The following is a 19,425-nucleotide window of genomic DNA, read 5'->3' as shown; positions in this document are numbered from 1 at the left end:
CATAAAATCAATCAGTACATCAGTGGTTCCCAAACTTTTTCTGCTACCCCCACCTTGTTGTAGAGGAAACTGTTACACACAAAAAATCTATTGTCAAGCTAACAGTGGCTAGGATGTTGGCTAGGTCGGTGGCTAGGTGGTTAGCTACCTGGTACTCCGCCATGACTGTGGTTGTTATGCTTCTGTCAGCTCACTTTCTGAATGAGCATCATTTCATTCCACAAGACGATCTACGGAGTGTGTGCGCATTTGTCCTCAGGGTTCCCCCCACACAACAAGATTTCAATCAGATTCAATCACTCTTAACACACATCACACCACACCACAGGAAAATCTGACAAGATAGTCTGTAGAACCTTCAAGATAATCGGGACTTTACCTAGAATTGTCAGAAGGGGAGAACTGGGCCCAAAATCGACCCGATTATCTTCTAGTGTGTGGGTGCCTTTAGCCTTTCTGTGCCCCCATTTTATAACTCCGGGCCCCCCCTAGGGGTTGCCGTCCCCAGTTTGGGAACCACTGCAGTATATCAATATCAGTATCGGTGCTAACATTACTCATAATCCAGGCTTAAAATCTGAATAATTGCTTAAAATTCTTTAATTCTTTGCTTAAAAGTGTTTAAAGACATGGTGTACTTTGAAAACATATTGTGAAAAGTCAGCTGTAATCTGCAGCTCCAAACCATGAATCTTACATTGGAGTCGAGCGTTTCTGGAATGAACTCTCCTTCACTGTGGATGCTGGTGTAGGACCCCTGCCGAGCGATCTGCTGCTGCTCTTCTGGTACGCTGCCCGGTGGGGGTGAGGTGCGGCCCGTGTTCAGAGATCCTGCGGGCAGACAGAGTGATGTTAGCATGACACATCCCACAGTCTGATGCCAAAAAAACAGTCTGGAACAGTAATACTTCCACAGAAACTAATAACAGGGTGCAGGATCACAGAAAAAAAAAAAAAAAAGAAGTTGAGCAGATTGAAGTGAATAATGACGAGATGAGATTGAAGCGTGGTGTGAGTGACAGGTACATGTGAGCAGAATGTGAGAGGAAGAGACAGCGCTAATAATGGATGAATAAAGAGAGAGGTGTTTAATGAAAAAGACAGGCAATAAAAATTAAAAGAGCATGGGACAGGAAGGAAGGATTTATATATATATATATATATATATATATATATATATTTATTTTCACATTAACATTTTTATTCTTTAACTAAAATATATGTGATGGCAATAGTGATGGCAAAAATTATTACGTTTCAGTAATAATTATATATTAAGAAACATGAATATTTTGAAATACTAATATATATATAACAGCAACACCAGCGGTTAAAGTTGCCGCAGGAGGGAGCATCTCTCTTGCCTAGCCTGAGCCCATTGAGTTTTACCAGACTTACTAAAGCGTCCCATGGGTTTGATGGGGAGTAACTGGGAAGGAATGCGGAAAAGTCACGTGAGACCTCCATTGCACTATAATTGGATATTGCGCTAGCCTCCATGTACAGATTTAGTAGAAGTCATTCATAAGGTTGGGCCAAGTTGTTTTTTAATATTAAATAGGTGATCATACATACAGTAAATGTGGGTGGTCATGTTAATGTTCTAATGGATGTAATGTCAAAAAAGCATCCAGTTTTTCAAGATATGGTCTCTTTAAATGCTGTTTTTATTAACCAACTGCTAAAAAGTGATGCAAAACATGCTTTATAAGAAGGCAGTGCAAAAGTATTTCTCCTTCACCCCATTATGATGACAAATGCTGACTGCTCTAACATACTGAAATCTGTAAAAATATATCCTTGACATTCAGCCAGCAAAAACCTACAACCTCCATCATTCAGTATGCAACGTGAAGCGAGCTATTTTCTTTCCCACGTCTCGTTCTCAGGTGCAAAAACAAAGATGGTGCCAAACATTGAAAAAAATGTGAGATGTTGAGAAGAAGAGTGCATCACTGAGCTCTGTATCGCTGAGAAACGCTTCGCTCTATACATGCTCTATTTGGGGAAGACACACGTTCTTGTTTTGCATAATGTTTTGCTATTAGTGTGTGTTTGTATGTTGAAAGATACATGACAAATGGGTGTATGCATGTGAATTTGCACTCTTCTACTGCTGATCACAGCAAAAAGCTTTAACCTTAACACTATAAAATCGTTCCACTAGCCTTTGAAGCACTCTACGATCTGAGACTGACAATGAAATGACTTTACAAAACACAGATCCTAACAGAGCCTGAATCAAATTCGAGATACCCTTGATTGTCCTTACTCAAATATGACAAGTTCTGTTATTAGTTTCTTACATTCGTTTGCATTCAACAAAATTAAATATCTGCATTTCATAGACTGCATGTAGACTAGTACAATTAATAAACTGAAGTATAAAGACATTCATTTTATTTTGAATGAATGGGGGTCAGTACGTTTTTTTTTTTTTTTTAAAGAAATTATTACTTTCATTTCATTTAAATAGAAAACAGCTATTTTAAATTGTAATAATATTTCACAATTTTACTCCTTTTTACTGTATTTTTATTAAATAAATGCAGCCTTGGTGATAATAAGAGACTTATTTTAAAAACATTAATAAGTCTTACCGACCCCAAATGTTTGAATGAGTATATCTTTGATAACCTCTTTAAGGGTTTTGAGAGCTAGCAAAAACTGTATCTGCCTACACTGCAAAAACATTACTAATACCATGAGGAGGCAAAACACAAATTTAATTTGGGATTCTACATGATTGACATGTAAACAAGCACCTACACTGATATTCCAGAATGTGCGTTCAAGTAAACCGTTCATTTGAAATGCACATTCCGATTGAACTGATTCCGACTGGCCAAATATTATGTAAATGCAATCACACAGGGAAGCGGTATCAAACTGATGGTTTTAATCTGTTCCTCTGCCATTCAAAACAACCAAAATGATTTGCCCAGGCTTTCTCTAACAGCCCTGACGTCACTGCGCTCTTTAATGCCATTCCCCAGTCCTGATGGAGAAAACTGCAAACAAAGCTGACGATAAACCCATTGTGTACTGTCATTTTGTCTGTGCTGTGTGTGTTAGGGGTGTGTGTAAGCCAGCATGACGCACCTGTAGAGTGTTTGCGCACTCGTTCAGAGCCTTTGAGAACCGAGGCTTTGAGATCTCCCAGGGACCTGGATGACCTCATCTCGCTCTGCTTGTCTTGGCCGCTCACTTGAAGGAACTGTAGGGAGATGGACACATATAAGGTATTCTGCTAAACCTGGAACCTGGTTTTCATAATATAGTTTTCCAATAAAAAAAAGTCTAAACATCCTTAAAACATCTTGAGATGCAAAATTCTGTAAGAAAATAAGACTTAAATGTAAATAACAAGAATATCCTGAATTAAGTTTTTTCTTACATACATTGGGAAACTGTCTCTCCTTAAATTGTCTCTCCATTTTCTTAAATATATATATTTTTAATTTAATAATATAATATAATATAATAAAAAATAAAAAACTTTACATTTAACCAAATGTAGCATTCTTTATTTTACCCGAATAATAAAAAGGATGTGAGAAAGTCAGCTTGTGGTCTGATAACTAGTTCATGTACAGGTTAGGGTTTCCATGTGGGTTTAGGCATTGTTTTAATATTGGCTTTGGGTTGGGTTTATTTTGGTTTGCTTTGCTTTGTATTGGCTTGGACTCACTTGGTTGTTGGGAGGTGTTTTCAGAATCACTCTCAGCAGATTGTTGATTCCAGAGCTGGAGCTCAATCCCTGAACTGCTCGGTCCAAATCCTCCTGACACTTCAGAGCCACCAAAGTCTAAGACCAGACACATTATTAAGAAAACAAAACGCATAACTTAAAAACAGCACATTAATGAAATGTACAGATCCTTACTGCAAAGTATAAATGCTAATCCAATTATGAGTTAAGAAGTTCAATTTTCAAAGCAGATATCTTCAGAAATCATTCTAATATGCTGATTTGCTGCTCAGGAATTTCTTATAAAAGAAAGATCAAAAGAACAGCATTTATTTGAAATAGAATTTTTTAACATTATAAATGTTATAAATGTTATAAATGCTACTAAAGACATATTTAAAACATGTGACTACAGTGTTTCAACCTTATGTTATGAAGCGACAAGAATACTTTTTGAAAAAACAAAAGAATGACTTCATGAAGCTTCGAAGCTTTACGGATCTTTTGTTTCGAATCAGTGGTTCGGAGTGCACATCAAACTGCCAAAGTCACGCCCCCAGTGGTGAACCACTGAAATTTGGAAACCCTTATGACATAATGAAGCCTCATTTACTGAAATCATATGACTTTGGCAGTTTGATACACACTCTGAACCACTGATTCGAAACAAAACATTCGTAAAGCTTTGAAGCTTCATAAAGTGGTGTTCTGAAATCACTCATCACTAGATATTGTTGAATAAAGTCGTTATTTTGTTTTTCGGCGCACAAAAAGTATTCTCGTCGCTTCATAACATTAAGGTTGAACCACTAGTCACATGAACTGTTTTAAAGTATTGTCTTTAGTAGCTTTCTGGGCATCTGAAAGTGTTAATTGTCTTGCAGGCAATAGAGGCCTCAATGAGCCATCGGATTTTATCAAAAAGATCTTAATTTGTTTTCCGAAGATGAACGAAGGTCTTACGGGTGTAGAATGACATGAGGGTGAGTAATAAATGACAGAATTTTCATTTTTGGGTGAACTAACCCTTTAATGCATCCTAGCAGAAACTAAATATTAATTTCTATATTCTATATTTATATATATATATATATATATATATATATATATATATATATATATATATATATATATTTATTTTTTTTTTTTTTTTTTTTTTTTTTTTTGGTTATTGGCAAATGCGCACATTTCCAAAATGGCTAAATATTGGTCAATTAATTGTTATCTATACCGACATTTCACTACGAAAAGGTTACAATAAGTTACTAGAATCACTACCTCTTTATCAGTGTAGTATAGATCCATTTGCTGCCCGAAAGCCTCCATCACCTTCTGAAGCAGATCCTTGAACTTCAGTGGCCTTTGGAACGGAATGATTCTAATGGAAGAGGAGAAAAGGTCTGATCAAATCAAAACAACGTTCAGGTTCCTGCAAATTTCGAGTACAAAGAATATTCATTTAGTTACACCATCCATACTGTATGTAAGAGGTATGTAAACATGGCAATGTGGATGGGTGACACCTTTCCAATCACAGGGCATTTCCTGAGATTGGGGGTCATTGCCATAGCAAGAGGGAATGAAGGACAGCCCTGTTGAAAATGAGTGGATGGGTTCTTCTACAGCCATTTATGGTGTATTCATGCATGGGACGGACCACAAATGGTGTGTCTGTTTATGTAACGAGCGTTCCTATGTTTAGAGTGTGTGTCACTGTGTGGCGTGAGAGAAAAAGGAACTGAGAGTGGATATTCGCTTAAGTGTATGCATGATGCAAATGCAAGGCAAGCATGATGAGTGTGCGTTTGGTCTAATCAACCGGAGCGGACCACTGTTTCAACACCGGGGCCCACATCACAACGCACACGAAGGTAGATGGAGCGCTTCCTGAGAGGAAAGAGGGAAAAAAAAGTGGAGCAACGCTGAAAGTAGCAGGAAGCATCCCCCCTCCAAAGTCTAGAACACCAGCCAAATTGCACACACATACACAGAGCACTTATCTACTACTTTTGAAGAACTGTTATCTTTAACTTAAACAATTTTTGACTTAGCAATTAGTGGTTTTTGTATCTCCAACTTAATGACAGCTGATTGGTTCTCATTTGAAGAGGTTTATAGGAAAGAAGACAACTGGGGATATCCGTCATGGGTGAAATCGAGCTTTAACGCTGATTTGAGATCAGTTGTATGCCGTTTAACAGTCAGCTCTTCTGTAGATGAAGCTGTTCGTTGGGTTTTGAGCGATGGCTCTGTTTACATTGGCCGATGAGGAAGATAGTGATGGAAGAAAAACATTGCGGAAGACTGGAGAAATGGAGGATGTAGGGTACGAGATGATTTTCCTTCCTTGGCGTGCATAGATAAGCGCCTTGGTTTGGCCGCGTCTCTCTGCGCTTGGCATGGCATGCGGCACTCTCCTCCTTCCTGTCTCAGTATTGCGGTCGCTGCCAGAGGAAGACAGTTTTGAGTGTGTCCAACTAGGCTGGTCTGCAAACTAATGCCTGTTTTGATGAGTTTTTTATTACTGTAGGCGCAAGTGTGTGAATTTATGATGTGTGCTGTGAGATATGAAGTTATATGTACACAAGTTTAATGTTATGTTTTACGACTTTCTGATGTAACACAATGAAAACAACCGGCAAAAAAGCACCATGATATTACGATGTTGATGTGGAAGTAGATAGATTTTGCCGTTCATACACTACCGTTCAACAATGTGGGGTTTTTAAAACAGTAATATTGTGAAATAGTATTACAGTTTAAAATAACTGTTTTCTATTGTAATATATTTTTTGAAATGTAATTTTTTCCTGTGATGGCAAAACTGAATTTTTTGCAGCCATTATTCCAGTCTTTAGTGTCACATGATCCTTCAGAAATCATTCTAATCTGCTGATTTGGTGCTCAAGAAAACAGTTTTTCTGCTTAATAATTTTGTGGAAACCAGGATTCTTTGATCGATATAAAGTTCAAAAGAACAGCATTTATTTGAAATCTTTTGTAACGATGTAATTTTGATCAATTTCTAAGTGTCCTTTCTGAATTAAAGTCTTAATTTAAAAAACAAACAAACAAAAAAAAAAAAAAAACATCACATAGTGCAATTTAGATTGTAAAAAAAAAAAAAAAAAAAAAAAAAAAGATCTACTGCATATTCATGAGACTGGACAGAAGTCCCATCATCTGGCCGGGCTGGTTTAATAAGATTCACAGATATCATTGTTTGCTCAAAGAAACATAATAAATAGACCAATTTTTTACATTTTCGCTCTTAGTGAAGACATTATGTGCAAGAGAATAGGGATACAGAGTCCAGGCCAGTGAAGGAAATGCCAAGATGTTCAGCTTCCTTACAAACAAAGTTCATTTAAGGCAAGTCCAGGGCGTCACAAAAGGATGATAGGGGGTCCACGGAAAAGTTTAGAGAAAAAATAAACATTTTAACAGTACCGAATTTTTTTTTTTTTAGATTTGTATAGAAAAAACAACAGCAGCCATTTAACAATGTATCTTCTTGCTATGTTACGAGTATGGCTGTTTGGAATTATATCTGTATTGTGAAAAATGCTATACAAATGAATTTGATTTAAAGTTTTATAATATTCTAATATTAGAAGAAAGAGAAAACTAAAATGTTGTATGCTTATACTCTGTGTTTAAAGTATATGCAATAAACTTAATGCAAAGTAATCTCACATAAAACAATGACAAACAGAAGTAAAATATTACTTCTTTTTCTAATACAGTATAAATGACTTTGTCGGCATGAAAATATATAACAACCTTTATATTTTAGGAAAAGTTCCTTTCATAAGACATATTTGGGGGTCCTTGGAATTAAAAACTTTTGTTTTAGAGCAAAAAGACGTGACTCAATAAGCCGACTGACTATACTAATTAAAGGCGAGACGTCGCTTCTTATAGCTACCCTATTACTTGCATTGATTTATCTATTAGTGGTCCATCACCTCCTCCTCATTTATCTCTGTTTAAAGTCAAGCCAGAACAGAAGAGGGTTAAATGAAGATTTTGTGCCACAGCAGCCAATTAGAGTTGTGAAGCAGCACACCCAGCTGCCTGTCACCTCCAGTGCAGTAAGTGACGCTGCGCCGACTTCCTGTGACACAACCCACTGAGGCATTTTCACACAGACGGCGGACGGGGTCCTCTGGGGAGCTTTAAGACCAAAGTGTGACTTTTCCCAGGATGCATCAAGGCTTTGTGGTGCTGATTGACAAGAACGTTAATTCACTTTCTTCCAGTAAACAAAGCTTCGTCAAAGATTCTTCCCATGCAGAAACATTGGCTTGATATGAGGGAAAATACTGTCTTTTTATGAGTACCTTAGTAAAACGTAACAGGTTTGCTAAAGCACATATGGATATACTTTGCAAAGACTCACGTGTTGGCATTTGGCAGTCTTAAGATGGAAAAATGACATGTTCTGTGTGTGGGCGTATGAATGACCTACAGGACATTGAAAATTAATATTGGGTGTGCCATTGAGCTCAAACACTTGGCTTCACCTTCTCTTTCCTCTGCCTCCGTCTCTACCAGAGTGTGTGAAACGTCGTGTCTAAATGTCAAAATATTTTATAGGAACATTCCGGTTCTTTTGGGCAGCTTGGCATATTTCCTGTACTTCCCCTTGCAGTGAGATCTTAGAAATGGCGTAACGAGAGCTGGGATAAGACGAGAGGAATGAGATCAAGGAAGGGACGGAGAGCTGCAAAAATAATGAGAATGTTCCGACTCACCGTTTTTCTCGCTCATGCTCCAGCTTCACCCGTAAATCCTGAGAGAAGAAAACAACAAAATGAAATGAATTAATCCAGTGGATCAAATGCACAAATGAATTCTGATAATCTGCTCTTCTGTGCAAACTTCAAGTAAAATCAGTCAAACTGCAAACAAGAAAAGAGCATTTAGAAACATCACAGGACATGTATAATGTATTTATAAAGACCAAGGCCCAAAAGTGGACACTTAAAAAAAAAAAAAAAAGTGACCAAAATAGACTTGTAACATAGGGCATATAAAAAATAAAAATAAAAAAATAAAAAAAATGGAGAAAGAAACAGTAACTTGCCAAATGGATGGTAACTTTATTAGTTTTTCTTATTAGTCTTGCCTAAAGTTTTTAGTATTCTCACATCCAGTCTTAGTCTACTAACTAAAAATGCATGTCTGAGTCTGAGTCAACTTTGTATTCAAGAAGCACAAGATGTGACATTGCATAAATATTACAAATAGTATGTCCCTGTGTCCTCCTGAGATACTCTTCTATCTGAAGTACAAGCGCATTGCTTTCTTCCTATCTGTGTGTCATCAATGCTGTGAAAGCAGTGAAAGCTTCACACAGTTCAGTTTATCACCTGAACTGCAGTTGCAGGACTGGATATGAAAGCATGTGTGGCATGTATAGAATAAGAGGATAATGTTCTCCTCTCGAGTGGGTGGTCAGGGTGAAACCTTGTATATGTAATTAGCAATTTTTTTTTTTTTCACAAAGCATTTATGAGCTTTGACTCCAGGCATAGAGAATGATGAAAACGTGTAGACTTATACATCTTTTTTTCAATGAGGAAGTAAACTGTTTTGTACAGCTAAAAATAACTGGAAGCAGATGACGTAGGAAGCTTGACACATTAAATTTACAAAAACTAAGGTGAATACTGAGCAAGACTAAATCAAAATGTTGAATGTAATCAGGCGAACTAGGCAGCCACACAGTCAGGTGGCAAGAAAAAGGGAAATTTGTTTTTTAATTTAATTTAATTTAATTTACTTATCTTTTGGACATTCATTTGGAATAACTGCACTTATATCAACAAGTTATTACCCCATTAGTTATTCTAACTTTCCTTCATTCTACCTAGTAGTGCCACTCCCTTCCTGCCCTCACGTCACTCTTAGAGTGGCATCTGTCTTCATGCAAAACACCCTGATGTACATCCAAAAATGTCCTCAAAACAAATAAAACTATCCGGATATAAATACAAAAGTTGACGACTTTTACTGCTGGTGATGACTAATGATTTTAAAGCCTGACACACGCTTCTGCAAGGTAGGCTTATGTATGTATGTGTAAGAGAAAGCGCAATTTTTAAAAAAAAAAATATTATTCGAATCTTGCATATTCTGCAAGAGGTGTGTAAACTTATGTGCAGAACTGTAAGTTGTTACACAATAACAGTGTTATAATTATCCCAAATACGGAACATGTAAGCCAGTGGTAACACTTGAAAAATGAATCACATTACAACATTCTATATCCAAACTGAGCAGATATGGAAATAACTTTTTTAGCAGTGTGAAATAATGTGTTTTTAAAGCAAAATTCTAAGTGTGACCTATATTATGATTATTGGAAAATCATTTAATAAATAATTTCATCAATTCTCAGACCACAAAAGAAAAATTATGACTTCCAAAACATATTTTATACATCTCATTTGTTTGTTAAAATTGGTCACAAAGGGAATCAACAACTGTTCGATTGCTGAGACAGAGACAGAAATGTACTAAGAATATGTTGAATATGTTAAATAAGTGCAACAGTTGCGAAAAAAAAAAAATGTCATTTACTGATTAAAAACATTTACATATTATTTAAAATGTTTTCCATCAGAACTGATAAAAATCAGGTACCTTATCTACTTCTAACACAGTTTGGGTTCATTTTAAGCAAGCAATACAGCAGTTTTTAAATAATAGTTGAGTTAAATAAAACTACCCAGCTGGTTGGACAAACATTTAACTTAACCACTGGGTTAAAACAACCCAATCTCTGCTATTTCAATTCCATTTTCAACACAACTTGGGTTATTTTTAACCCAGCATTTTGTAGTGCCCTAGAATAATTTAATGGATATTGTTCATTTATTTAGTGTACTTTTTAATTTAGAGTACTTTACAAGAGCGAAATAAAATGAAACGTGCTTAATAAAACAGAGGGCTCTTGCTACACAAGTTTTTGTCATATCAATGTCACATTAAAGTACCAATCATTACAATATTTTAGTGACAAATTGAAATACAGCATGATGGAAAATTTACAACCCAGTCCCTCAAAGTGACAGATAATGATTTGTAGCACAACTTCTGCTTTAGCGTGTTTGTCATCGTAAAAAAGGAAGAAAAAAAAAAAAAAAAAACCTGCCCCCGGTCTCCTCTACTGTTCTGAAATCAGCACTGCTCTGAATTTCACTGTTTGGCTGAAGCATAAACTGCACTGTCTCCCCTGAGACGACACAGCGCCTTCCACTGCTGAAGATAATGAACAGTCTGAATACTGTTTACAATGATACTGTTGACACTGTGACGTCATCTCCATTATGAATGCAGCAAGAGAGGCTGAAATAAGAATTAATCTGCAAGTTTATGTGCTTCACGAGCATCTTCGCATGTGCTTTAACCTGTCAAGACTCCTCATGAGTTTTTTTTTTTTTTTGGGATGGTTGTTCTTGTGTTACTATAATGATGTTTGGTTAGTTGGGAAAGTTGCTTCTGGCATTTTGTGCATATGAGAGAAAAAATGAGAGGTTAAAATTGTGTGAGAAAGAACAACCGAGCGTGAGTTAGATGAGCAAAAAGAGTGTGTGTGCGTGTACAGAGTGCAAGCCAGCTGTTTATCTTGAGGTCTGACTGGTGTCCGGTGTGAAGTGACAGCATTGTAGTGAAAATTTAGGCAATGAAAAAAACTAAAAGGATACTGGCGTTTTATGCTGTATAGTACATAGGGAGCGGATGTTAAATGTTAACAGTAGTGCCTCTCTCAGCTGTATCCTGTTTAAGACTGTATCTTACAATGCAGCTCTGGCTGGGACTAAATCAGGTCAGGTTGAAGGTTGCATGTACCTTAAGTCTAGTGAACAATACAGTAGAAGTGCTACTAAAAGGGTTTACATTGTTGTTTTTTCTAAAAATGTCTTCATTATTATAAAATAAATAAATAAAATAAAAAGTAAAAAAAATGAATAATATTAATATAATGTTTAAAAGTAAATACATGTCACATAAATATTTTATTTGTTTAGCTTGGCAGTCCATTATTGTAAAATAAATAAAACTATTAAAATTATATATAAAATAAAATTATATATAATTAATTAAAATATAAAATATTATTATATTCATATTATATTTATTTATTCATTCAGCTTTGCAGTTAATTAACAAAATAAATAATTGAAACAACCTTCTGACTAGCTGCTTTTGAGAAAACAGCTTTTTCACATTCCTTGCTGCTTCTGAGTGATGCATTGTGGGTAATTACCTGTCTGTAGGATGGGGTTCTGCTCTTGGGCTTGTTGGTGTTGCTGCTCTTGAACTGGTAACAGAACCGTAAAGCTGCCAGGTCCTTCATTATGGAGGTGAGTGCCTCTTCATCATCTGGAACAAACAAAGACAAGTTTATGCTACGCTGTGAGTGGATCTTTAAAAATGTGTTGCTGAATAAACTGGATGACTGCAAACTAAAAAGTCCTGATGAAAAGAAATTTGAACCAAAACTTTCACTTTTTCCAGCTATTTTGTTTCAGCAGCATCACCAATCCAGACTTAGAAATGTTGCAAAGAAAATGTGAGTGGTATTTACCCGTGCAAAAGTCACTGCTACAAAGCTGTAGGGTGTTGTGGGTTGTTGCCAGGGTGCTACTATGGGTTTCTAACACTGTGTCTAGTAAGCGGTGCGGCATGACACGACAAAAGCAAATAGAACCCATTACAATCAGTGATGCTGTCTACACTGGATGCAACGCGAAGTAGGGCTGGGCGATTTAGCAAAAAAATTAAATCTAGATTTTTTCAGAACAATTGACGATTCACGATTTCGATTCGATTTCTTTTTTTTTAATGTTTAACTAGTCAACTTAAAAACTTAACTACAATATGATTCAAGTTACATTCTCTTTATTAACCATCTGGTTAAGGTTGTATTCTAAGTGCAGCACACCTGAAGTGATCAACATGGTGTAAATGTAAAACAAATGACTTGTTATTTGTTAAATATCTTTGCAGAAAATATGTATTAAATATGACAAACGTATCTTAAACATCTTATATACTTAGAAATAATTTAAAGTAAGAAAAATGCTAAATATTTCTTAGACACAAAGTAATAGCAATAAATAACACCAGTAACAGGCTATTATTAACAGCAAATGATTTTTAAAAACAGAAAATAACAGCACCTTTCAGCCTGTCACCATCATGCAAACATGAAATATCAAACATACAGTAGTAGCTCTTTACAGGTTTTTGCATTCCATTGCGCTATTTTTATGTTTGGGTGTTGCATTCGCGTCTCGCGTCTTTTGCAGCATCTCACCCATGAAACAGCATTCTAAAAATGCGGCGGTCAAGTTTAAAAAAATTCAACTTGCGTTTAATAACTTTGCTCTTTTCCCATTCCACTGCCCGCGTCTCATTTTTTCAACGCAATAACGCATTTTTGAGTAAACAGCCGCTCAAGACTAATGATGTGTTCTACGTTCATAGAGCGTCACATGAGAGCGGTTAATCAGGCGCGCCATCATGTGGTCGGATCATTTTCTTCTCTTAACGGTTATCATTGCTGTATTGTTGTCTACTTGTAACGTTTGCTAACATTTTTATTCAAAATCGTGATTTCTCGATTTAAAAATAATAAAATCGAGGCAAAACATTAAATTCGAATTAATCGAAAAAAAAAAAAAAAAAATCGGAAAAAAACGCCCAGCCCTAACGCGAAGCAACAAATTTCCGACAGTAAACTGATACCAAATACTTATGCTACTTCTGACACAAAGAACAAATGGATTTGGAAAGGTTGCTTTGTTGCATCCTGGGTAGACAGCCTCAATCTATTTTACACCATATTACACCATATTTGTTAATCTCATTTAGAGTTCTGAGGTGTCTTTTTAAAACTATATTAATAGAATGGTCATGTTTGGATCACTTTCCCTTTCATATCACTCATTTGAATACCACAGTGTCATTCAAAACAGCAGAAAGACACTCAATGTTCTCACAGTGTCACAGGACTCCACTTACCGTGTGGTACACATTGGGGCTTTTCACACTTGAAAGAGTTGACCCTGGGTCAATCTAAACCCCGGGTAAACGGGTTCCTGATTTATCTAGCTTCACGGTTCACACTGCTCATAATTAACCCAGGTTTAGCAATTAATCCTGGGTATTCATTAGCTGCCGTTTAACACTGTACATTTGTAAACCCTTGGTTAACATTCTTATTTGCATATTTGTGGTGTCAGTGTCATTGATTGGATGAACGCAGCACACAACTTGTTTATTTAGAGATTCTAGCATTGTGCATCCTCGTATTATATACTGCCAACTGCTATCAAGTTTTCCCTGAATGGACTTTTCGGACTGTAAAGGTAAGAATTAAATGGTCTCTTCTTCACTTTAATTGTCACATTTTGTCAATATTTGACATTTTTCTCCTCAAATGCTGAAACTACTGATTATATAACACACTGTGTTTACGTGACTGAGCAAAGAATGTGAATATGAGGCACAGGATCGGTTGTCTGTTGTTGACCATCTAGCCATAACGTTCTATCACAGTTGAACACTGTACATGTTTGGCACTGCAATGCAGGGTTAACTGGAGCAGGGTTTTATAACCCCAAGTATGAAATGTTCTTTGTAGGATTTGAGGGTGAACCAGACACAAATGAATCTTGCAGACGATTCATTCAAACAGAATATTTCATAGAATTCTGAATCACCACTCAGGACCCTAATTCAGAGGATCTTCCATTTGGGACTCCATTCAGACTGGGAACCCCCCCAGACTGGAAGGAAGAATGTTGTGAACTTTGGGCAGTAAACCCAAGACTAATGATCGAAAAGACAACACATTGTGACTCACAGCTTGAGCCCCACGAAGATAAAACCAATGTTATTTGATTTCAGAAACATAGATACCAAACAGACCTTCTTCTTCTGTGTGACACAGAGTTGAAATCCACAGGAAAAACCCACAGAGGTTTTGTAATCAAACATTGTTCAACTGCATAATTCTATATCATGTTTGCAGCCTATACATGTGACAAGTTATGCTTAGATCACTCACAATTCATGTAATTGTTATAACTTTTGAATGGTTGATTGGAAGAGCATTTTGTTTACTATGTGCATGATTGACTTCTAATAACTCAAAAAGGATGGCATGAATGAAATCTGTGTAAAATGTATCATATTATTTTTAGAGAAATCATGCCTAAACTGTACTCTCTGTACTCTCTGAAAGTTAAAAGACCACAGATAACATGTAATTTATGATAAGAGAAGGAGAAAAGCCACCTCTGAAACAAAGACAATACCTAATTGGTCAGAACTCCTGAAAGAGGTTGGACAAACACCTCAAGTTTAAAAATTCAGTACACGAACAAAGAATCAGACGAGTAGACAAGACAGAGCAGATGACCTGATCAAGGCAGATCAAGATCAGATGAAAATGGGTTAACAGCTTCATTCAAGCCATCTAGCTACTCTCGTCTCACTTACTTTTCTTTCTTTTACTTAGTTTCCTTTTTTTTTTTGTTGAGAGTCTCGTGTTCTAAGTTAAGTTTTGCCGCAAAGTTAATTAACAACTCTACAGTCTTTGCCCGCCTCAAAACCTCAAACTTTAGCCATGAGGGAGACTCCACTCCTCCGCCAGCACACCAGAACATGATTGGCTTCCCACAACATCAATCCAGACATAAAAAGACCTGCAGCAAATCAAAAGAACCTGGGAAACACCGTTCTCCATGCCAAAGACACCGACAAGGAAATCCCCATTTAAAGACAAAGACGTCAAATACACGTATACCTTCAGATTCTAGCTGAACTGGTGCATTGATATAAAGTCTAATAACCCCATCTAAGAAGCGATAGAAGGGTTAAATTAATGATTGATGGTTTGTTCAGATCAGGTCTTATGAGGTGCATATATTGTTAGAAATTTGGGATTTCATCATTTCACTCTCTTAAAACTCATTCTTTCCTCACATCCTTTCTTTCTGCAACTTGTGTAAATGTGTGTATGTGTGAGTTTGTTAGATTTTAGTTTATGTGTTAGAATAATCAATAAAGTCTCATTTATATTTTTAAAGAGAAGTGTCTTGTGTCGTGTTTACGAATTTAATGTCTTAAACTGCCAATCTTTTCTACCTTGCTAATAAATAGTGTTTTTACTATAGTTTGGATATTCATATCCGCTACGGAGCTTATAGTTACGGCCCATTCAAATGAACGCTGGATGATTCATTTGCTCGATCATAAAATAAGTGACTCTTTTAAAATTCCCTATAAATAAAATTCCCTATAAACCAGCCCTATTTTACAACCTGAATTCCGGAAAAGTTGGGACGTTTTCTAAATTTGAATAAATGAAAACTAAAAGACTTTCAAAAACACATGAGCCAATATTTTATTCACAATAGAACATAGATAACATGACAAATGTTTAAACTGAGAAATTTTACAATTTATGCACAAAATGAGCTAATTTCAAATTTGATGCCTGCTATAGGTCTCAAAAAAGTCAGCACGGGGGCAACAAATGTCTGAAAAAGCAAGAAATTTTGAAAAGATTTAGCTGGGAGAACATCTAGCAACTAATTAAGTTAATTGATGTCAGGTCTGTAACATAACTTGCTATAAAAGGGATGTCTTAGAGAGGCAGAGTCTCTCAGAAGTAAAGATGGGCAGAGCTGTGAAAGAGTGTGTAAAAAGATTGTGGAATACTTTAAAAACAATGTTCCTCAACATCAAATTGCAAAGGCTTTGCAAATCTCATCATCTACAGTGCATAATATCATCAAAAGATTCAGAGAAACTGGAAATCTCTGTGTGTAAGGGACAAGGCCGAAGACCTTTATTGGATGCCCGTGGTCTTCGGGCCCTCAGACGACACTGCATCAGTTATCGGCATGATTGTGTCAATGACATTACTAAATGGGCCCAGGAATACTTCCAGAAACCATTGTCGGTAAACACAATCCGCCGTGCCATCTGCAGATGCCAACTAAAGCTCTATCATGCAAAAAGGAAGCCATATGTGAACATGGTTCAGAAGCGTCGTCGTGTCCTGTGGGCCACGGCTCATTTAAAATGGACTGTTTCAAAGTGGAAAAGTGTTCTATCGTCAGACGAGTCTAAATTTGACATTCTTGTTGGAAATCACGGACGCTGTGTCCTCCGGGCTAAAGAGGAGGGAAAACTTTTCAGCGTGTCATCAGCATTCAGTTCAAAAGCCAGCATCTCTGATAGTATGGGGGTGCATAAGTTTGAAATTTGAAATCAAATTTGAAATGAGCTCATTTTGTGCATAAAATTGTAAAATTTCTCAGTTTAAACATTTATGTTATCTATGTTCTAATGTGAATAAAATATTGGCTCATGTGATTTTAAAGTCTTTTAGTTTTCATTTTTTTCAAATGTAAAAAACGTCCCAACTTTTCCGAAATTTTGGGTTGTATTTCCTTTTGAGATTCTATTAGGGGTTTTTCCATAGCTGCAGACCCAGACCCACCCCTGACATATTTCCGTAACAGCGCTGGTGTGCTCCTCTTTCTGTAGTGCAGCCCACTGATGTAAACCAACAGGCCACAGAGAGAGAGAGAGAGAGAGCACACAGGGACAGACACGTGGCCAGACGCAAGAGATCACATTATATTAGCGTTAAAGGTTTGGTCCCATTGATGGGCTTGTTCTGCTCCGATGCATTAAACCCTCAGCATGACAAGCGCAGCATTCGTGAGAGAGAGAATTTTAATAATGCAACATACACTAAACAAGATAAGCATTACAGCAAAGTCTGAGCTTCAAAGAGCCATTCAACTAAAAAAAAAAAAAAAGCTAAGCTGAATCAACCAAGAAATTCAGAAAACAATGTGGTTTTGTTTTAACATGCCCTTTGCAAAGCGAAAACTAATAGGCTTTCTTTTCTCCCAACAATTAATTGGAAACTTTTATTACAGTATGTCGGATAAAAGCTTCAATCCTTTATCAGAGAACACAGGTAGGTTTCTGCAAAGAACGTATCGGAGCAGCTCATGTGTGTCTTGAATTCATAACTGGATCACATGAAGAACGACTGTGGCAATCTCTGTGCAAGAAAAACACAAGAATATGAATACCAGCAGCAGCCTGTGAAACATTAAAATAGTCCACAAACTCAGCCATCATCGAAAGTGAAATGGGAGCAATCATGCAAATGAGCGTGTCATACATTAACATATCAAGAGGCCCTAATGGGGCCAATTAAGCGTGTCTTGTAATTACAGTCTGAGTGGAAGGTCATTCACCTCTGCTATCAAGGGGAGGAGAAAGTGAGAAAGAGACGAGAGCACTTGTTAATCTCAGGTGCCTATGTGCCAATTTATTTGCTTTATTTATCAACAGATCTTAGGAATGAAGCCATTTCTGAATCGGTTTAAACTTGCTAAGTCTGTTTAGATTAATCCTACAATATGATGATGAGGAAGTGCTGAACATGCCTCAGTTTCGTTGAATTGGGTTTTACCTGCAACTGTTTTACTTGACAGACATCATGTTATTCTTAATCATAGTAATTCATCTTTACTAAAAAAAAAAAGCAGACTCTTCAGTGCATTTGCAAATATACATATGCAGACTTTGCAATAATTAAAAGCAAATCATCAAAAACTACCTCATCTCAACTTTAAGTTTGCATTTACAGCCCATTTTACTGCTGTAATGTCACATTTCTGAGTGAAACAAGATATTTAATGAGAAATAAAAATAGATTTGACTTAGTGAAACGTTATACCAGAATGGAGTCAGACTGAATGTGAGTTTGTTAAGCCAATGACTAAATAGCTATTTGGATGTTGGTTTACATTATCCAATAGCCCACACTGACTAAGTGATATCAGCAGAAGTTGTTTCAGATGGAGACTAATTGATTAATGACGATCAATTCATTTTGATTGACTATTTTTGGAATAATGTATCTGGAATAAAGTTCCAAAGGAATCTTTCACAATAAGACCAGTTACATGCATTAAAAAAGTAAATACAATATGTATTATTTACTAATAAATACTAATATGCACCTTGTAGGGGTAGACAATGTACAAAATTGTCCCTTAAAGGGTACTGCGCCAGTGAGAAGATACAAAGGTACAATTTTCGCCCATTTTTTCCTGACAGAAATAGAGTTAGTTTTTATTTCTTTAGTTTTAAAGCTTTAGTTTACACAAAAATTGAGACATTTTGCAGAATGTACAGGCAGCTTTTGACTAAAATTTTGCAAAAATGACTAAAAGCACATAGAAAAATATCATAAAAGTAGTCCATATGACTTGTGCGCTCTAGTCTTAAACTAATATGATAATTGAGTGAAAAACAGACATAAAAATAGCACACAAGTTTGGACCACTTCTGTGATACTTTAATGGTCCTTTTGTGTAATTTTGGAGCCATTTATTTTTACTGCATTAAGAACAGCACTCTGTAATATATTTTATTCTACAATTATATGGCAATTTTTATTTCTAGCCAAACTCTTCCATTAAACAAGCTAACAACATTATTACTGGCTGGTGCTGAACCCAGAAGGGTGGGTCATGTGCAGCATGCGACAGTGTTGTATTTGAGGGGGTTTTATTGCATCCCAGGGGAGGCAGAAGGGCATTGTGGGGCAGTGGAGTGGTGGGCGAGGCAGAGGCGACACTGCTGAGGCAGATGGAGTCTGGGGTGATCTTTGATTC

At 36.5% G+C, this 19,425-nt stretch overlaps 1 protein-coding gene across 1 annotated transcript in view; it reads right to left on the bottom strand.

Annotated features, from left to right (window-relative positions):
- Positions 1 to 19,425, bottom strand: part of map3k22 (mitogen-activated protein kinase kinase kinase 22) — a 71,211-nt gene that overhangs the window by 26,861 nt on the left and 24,925 nt on the right. The window contains exons 4-9 of the mRNA XM_051881729.1: positions 11,970 to 12,085; positions 8,449 to 8,486; positions 4,970 to 5,069; positions 3,692 to 3,808; positions 3,103 to 3,217; positions 698 to 831 (exon numbers count right to left, since the gene is read on the bottom strand). Coding sequence (XP_051737689.1) covers positions 698 to 831; positions 3,103 to 3,217; positions 3,692 to 3,808; positions 4,970 to 5,069; positions 8,449 to 8,486; positions 11,970 to 12,085 — 620 coding nt within the window. The remainder of the gene's footprint in view (positions 1 to 697; positions 832 to 3,102; positions 3,218 to 3,691; positions 3,809 to 4,969; positions 5,070 to 8,448; positions 8,487 to 11,969; positions 12,086 to 19,425) is intronic.

Source organism: Ctenopharyngodon idella, chromosome 23 (assembly GCF_019924925.1).
Source record: "Ctenopharyngodon idella isolate HZGC_01 chromosome 23, HZGC01, whole genome shotgun sequence".
In the NCBI taxonomy this organism is placed as follows: domain Eukaryota; kingdom Metazoa; phylum Chordata; class Actinopteri; order Cypriniformes; family Xenocyprididae; genus Ctenopharyngodon; species Ctenopharyngodon idella.
This window is presented reverse-complemented; position numbering and strand designations above follow the sequence as displayed.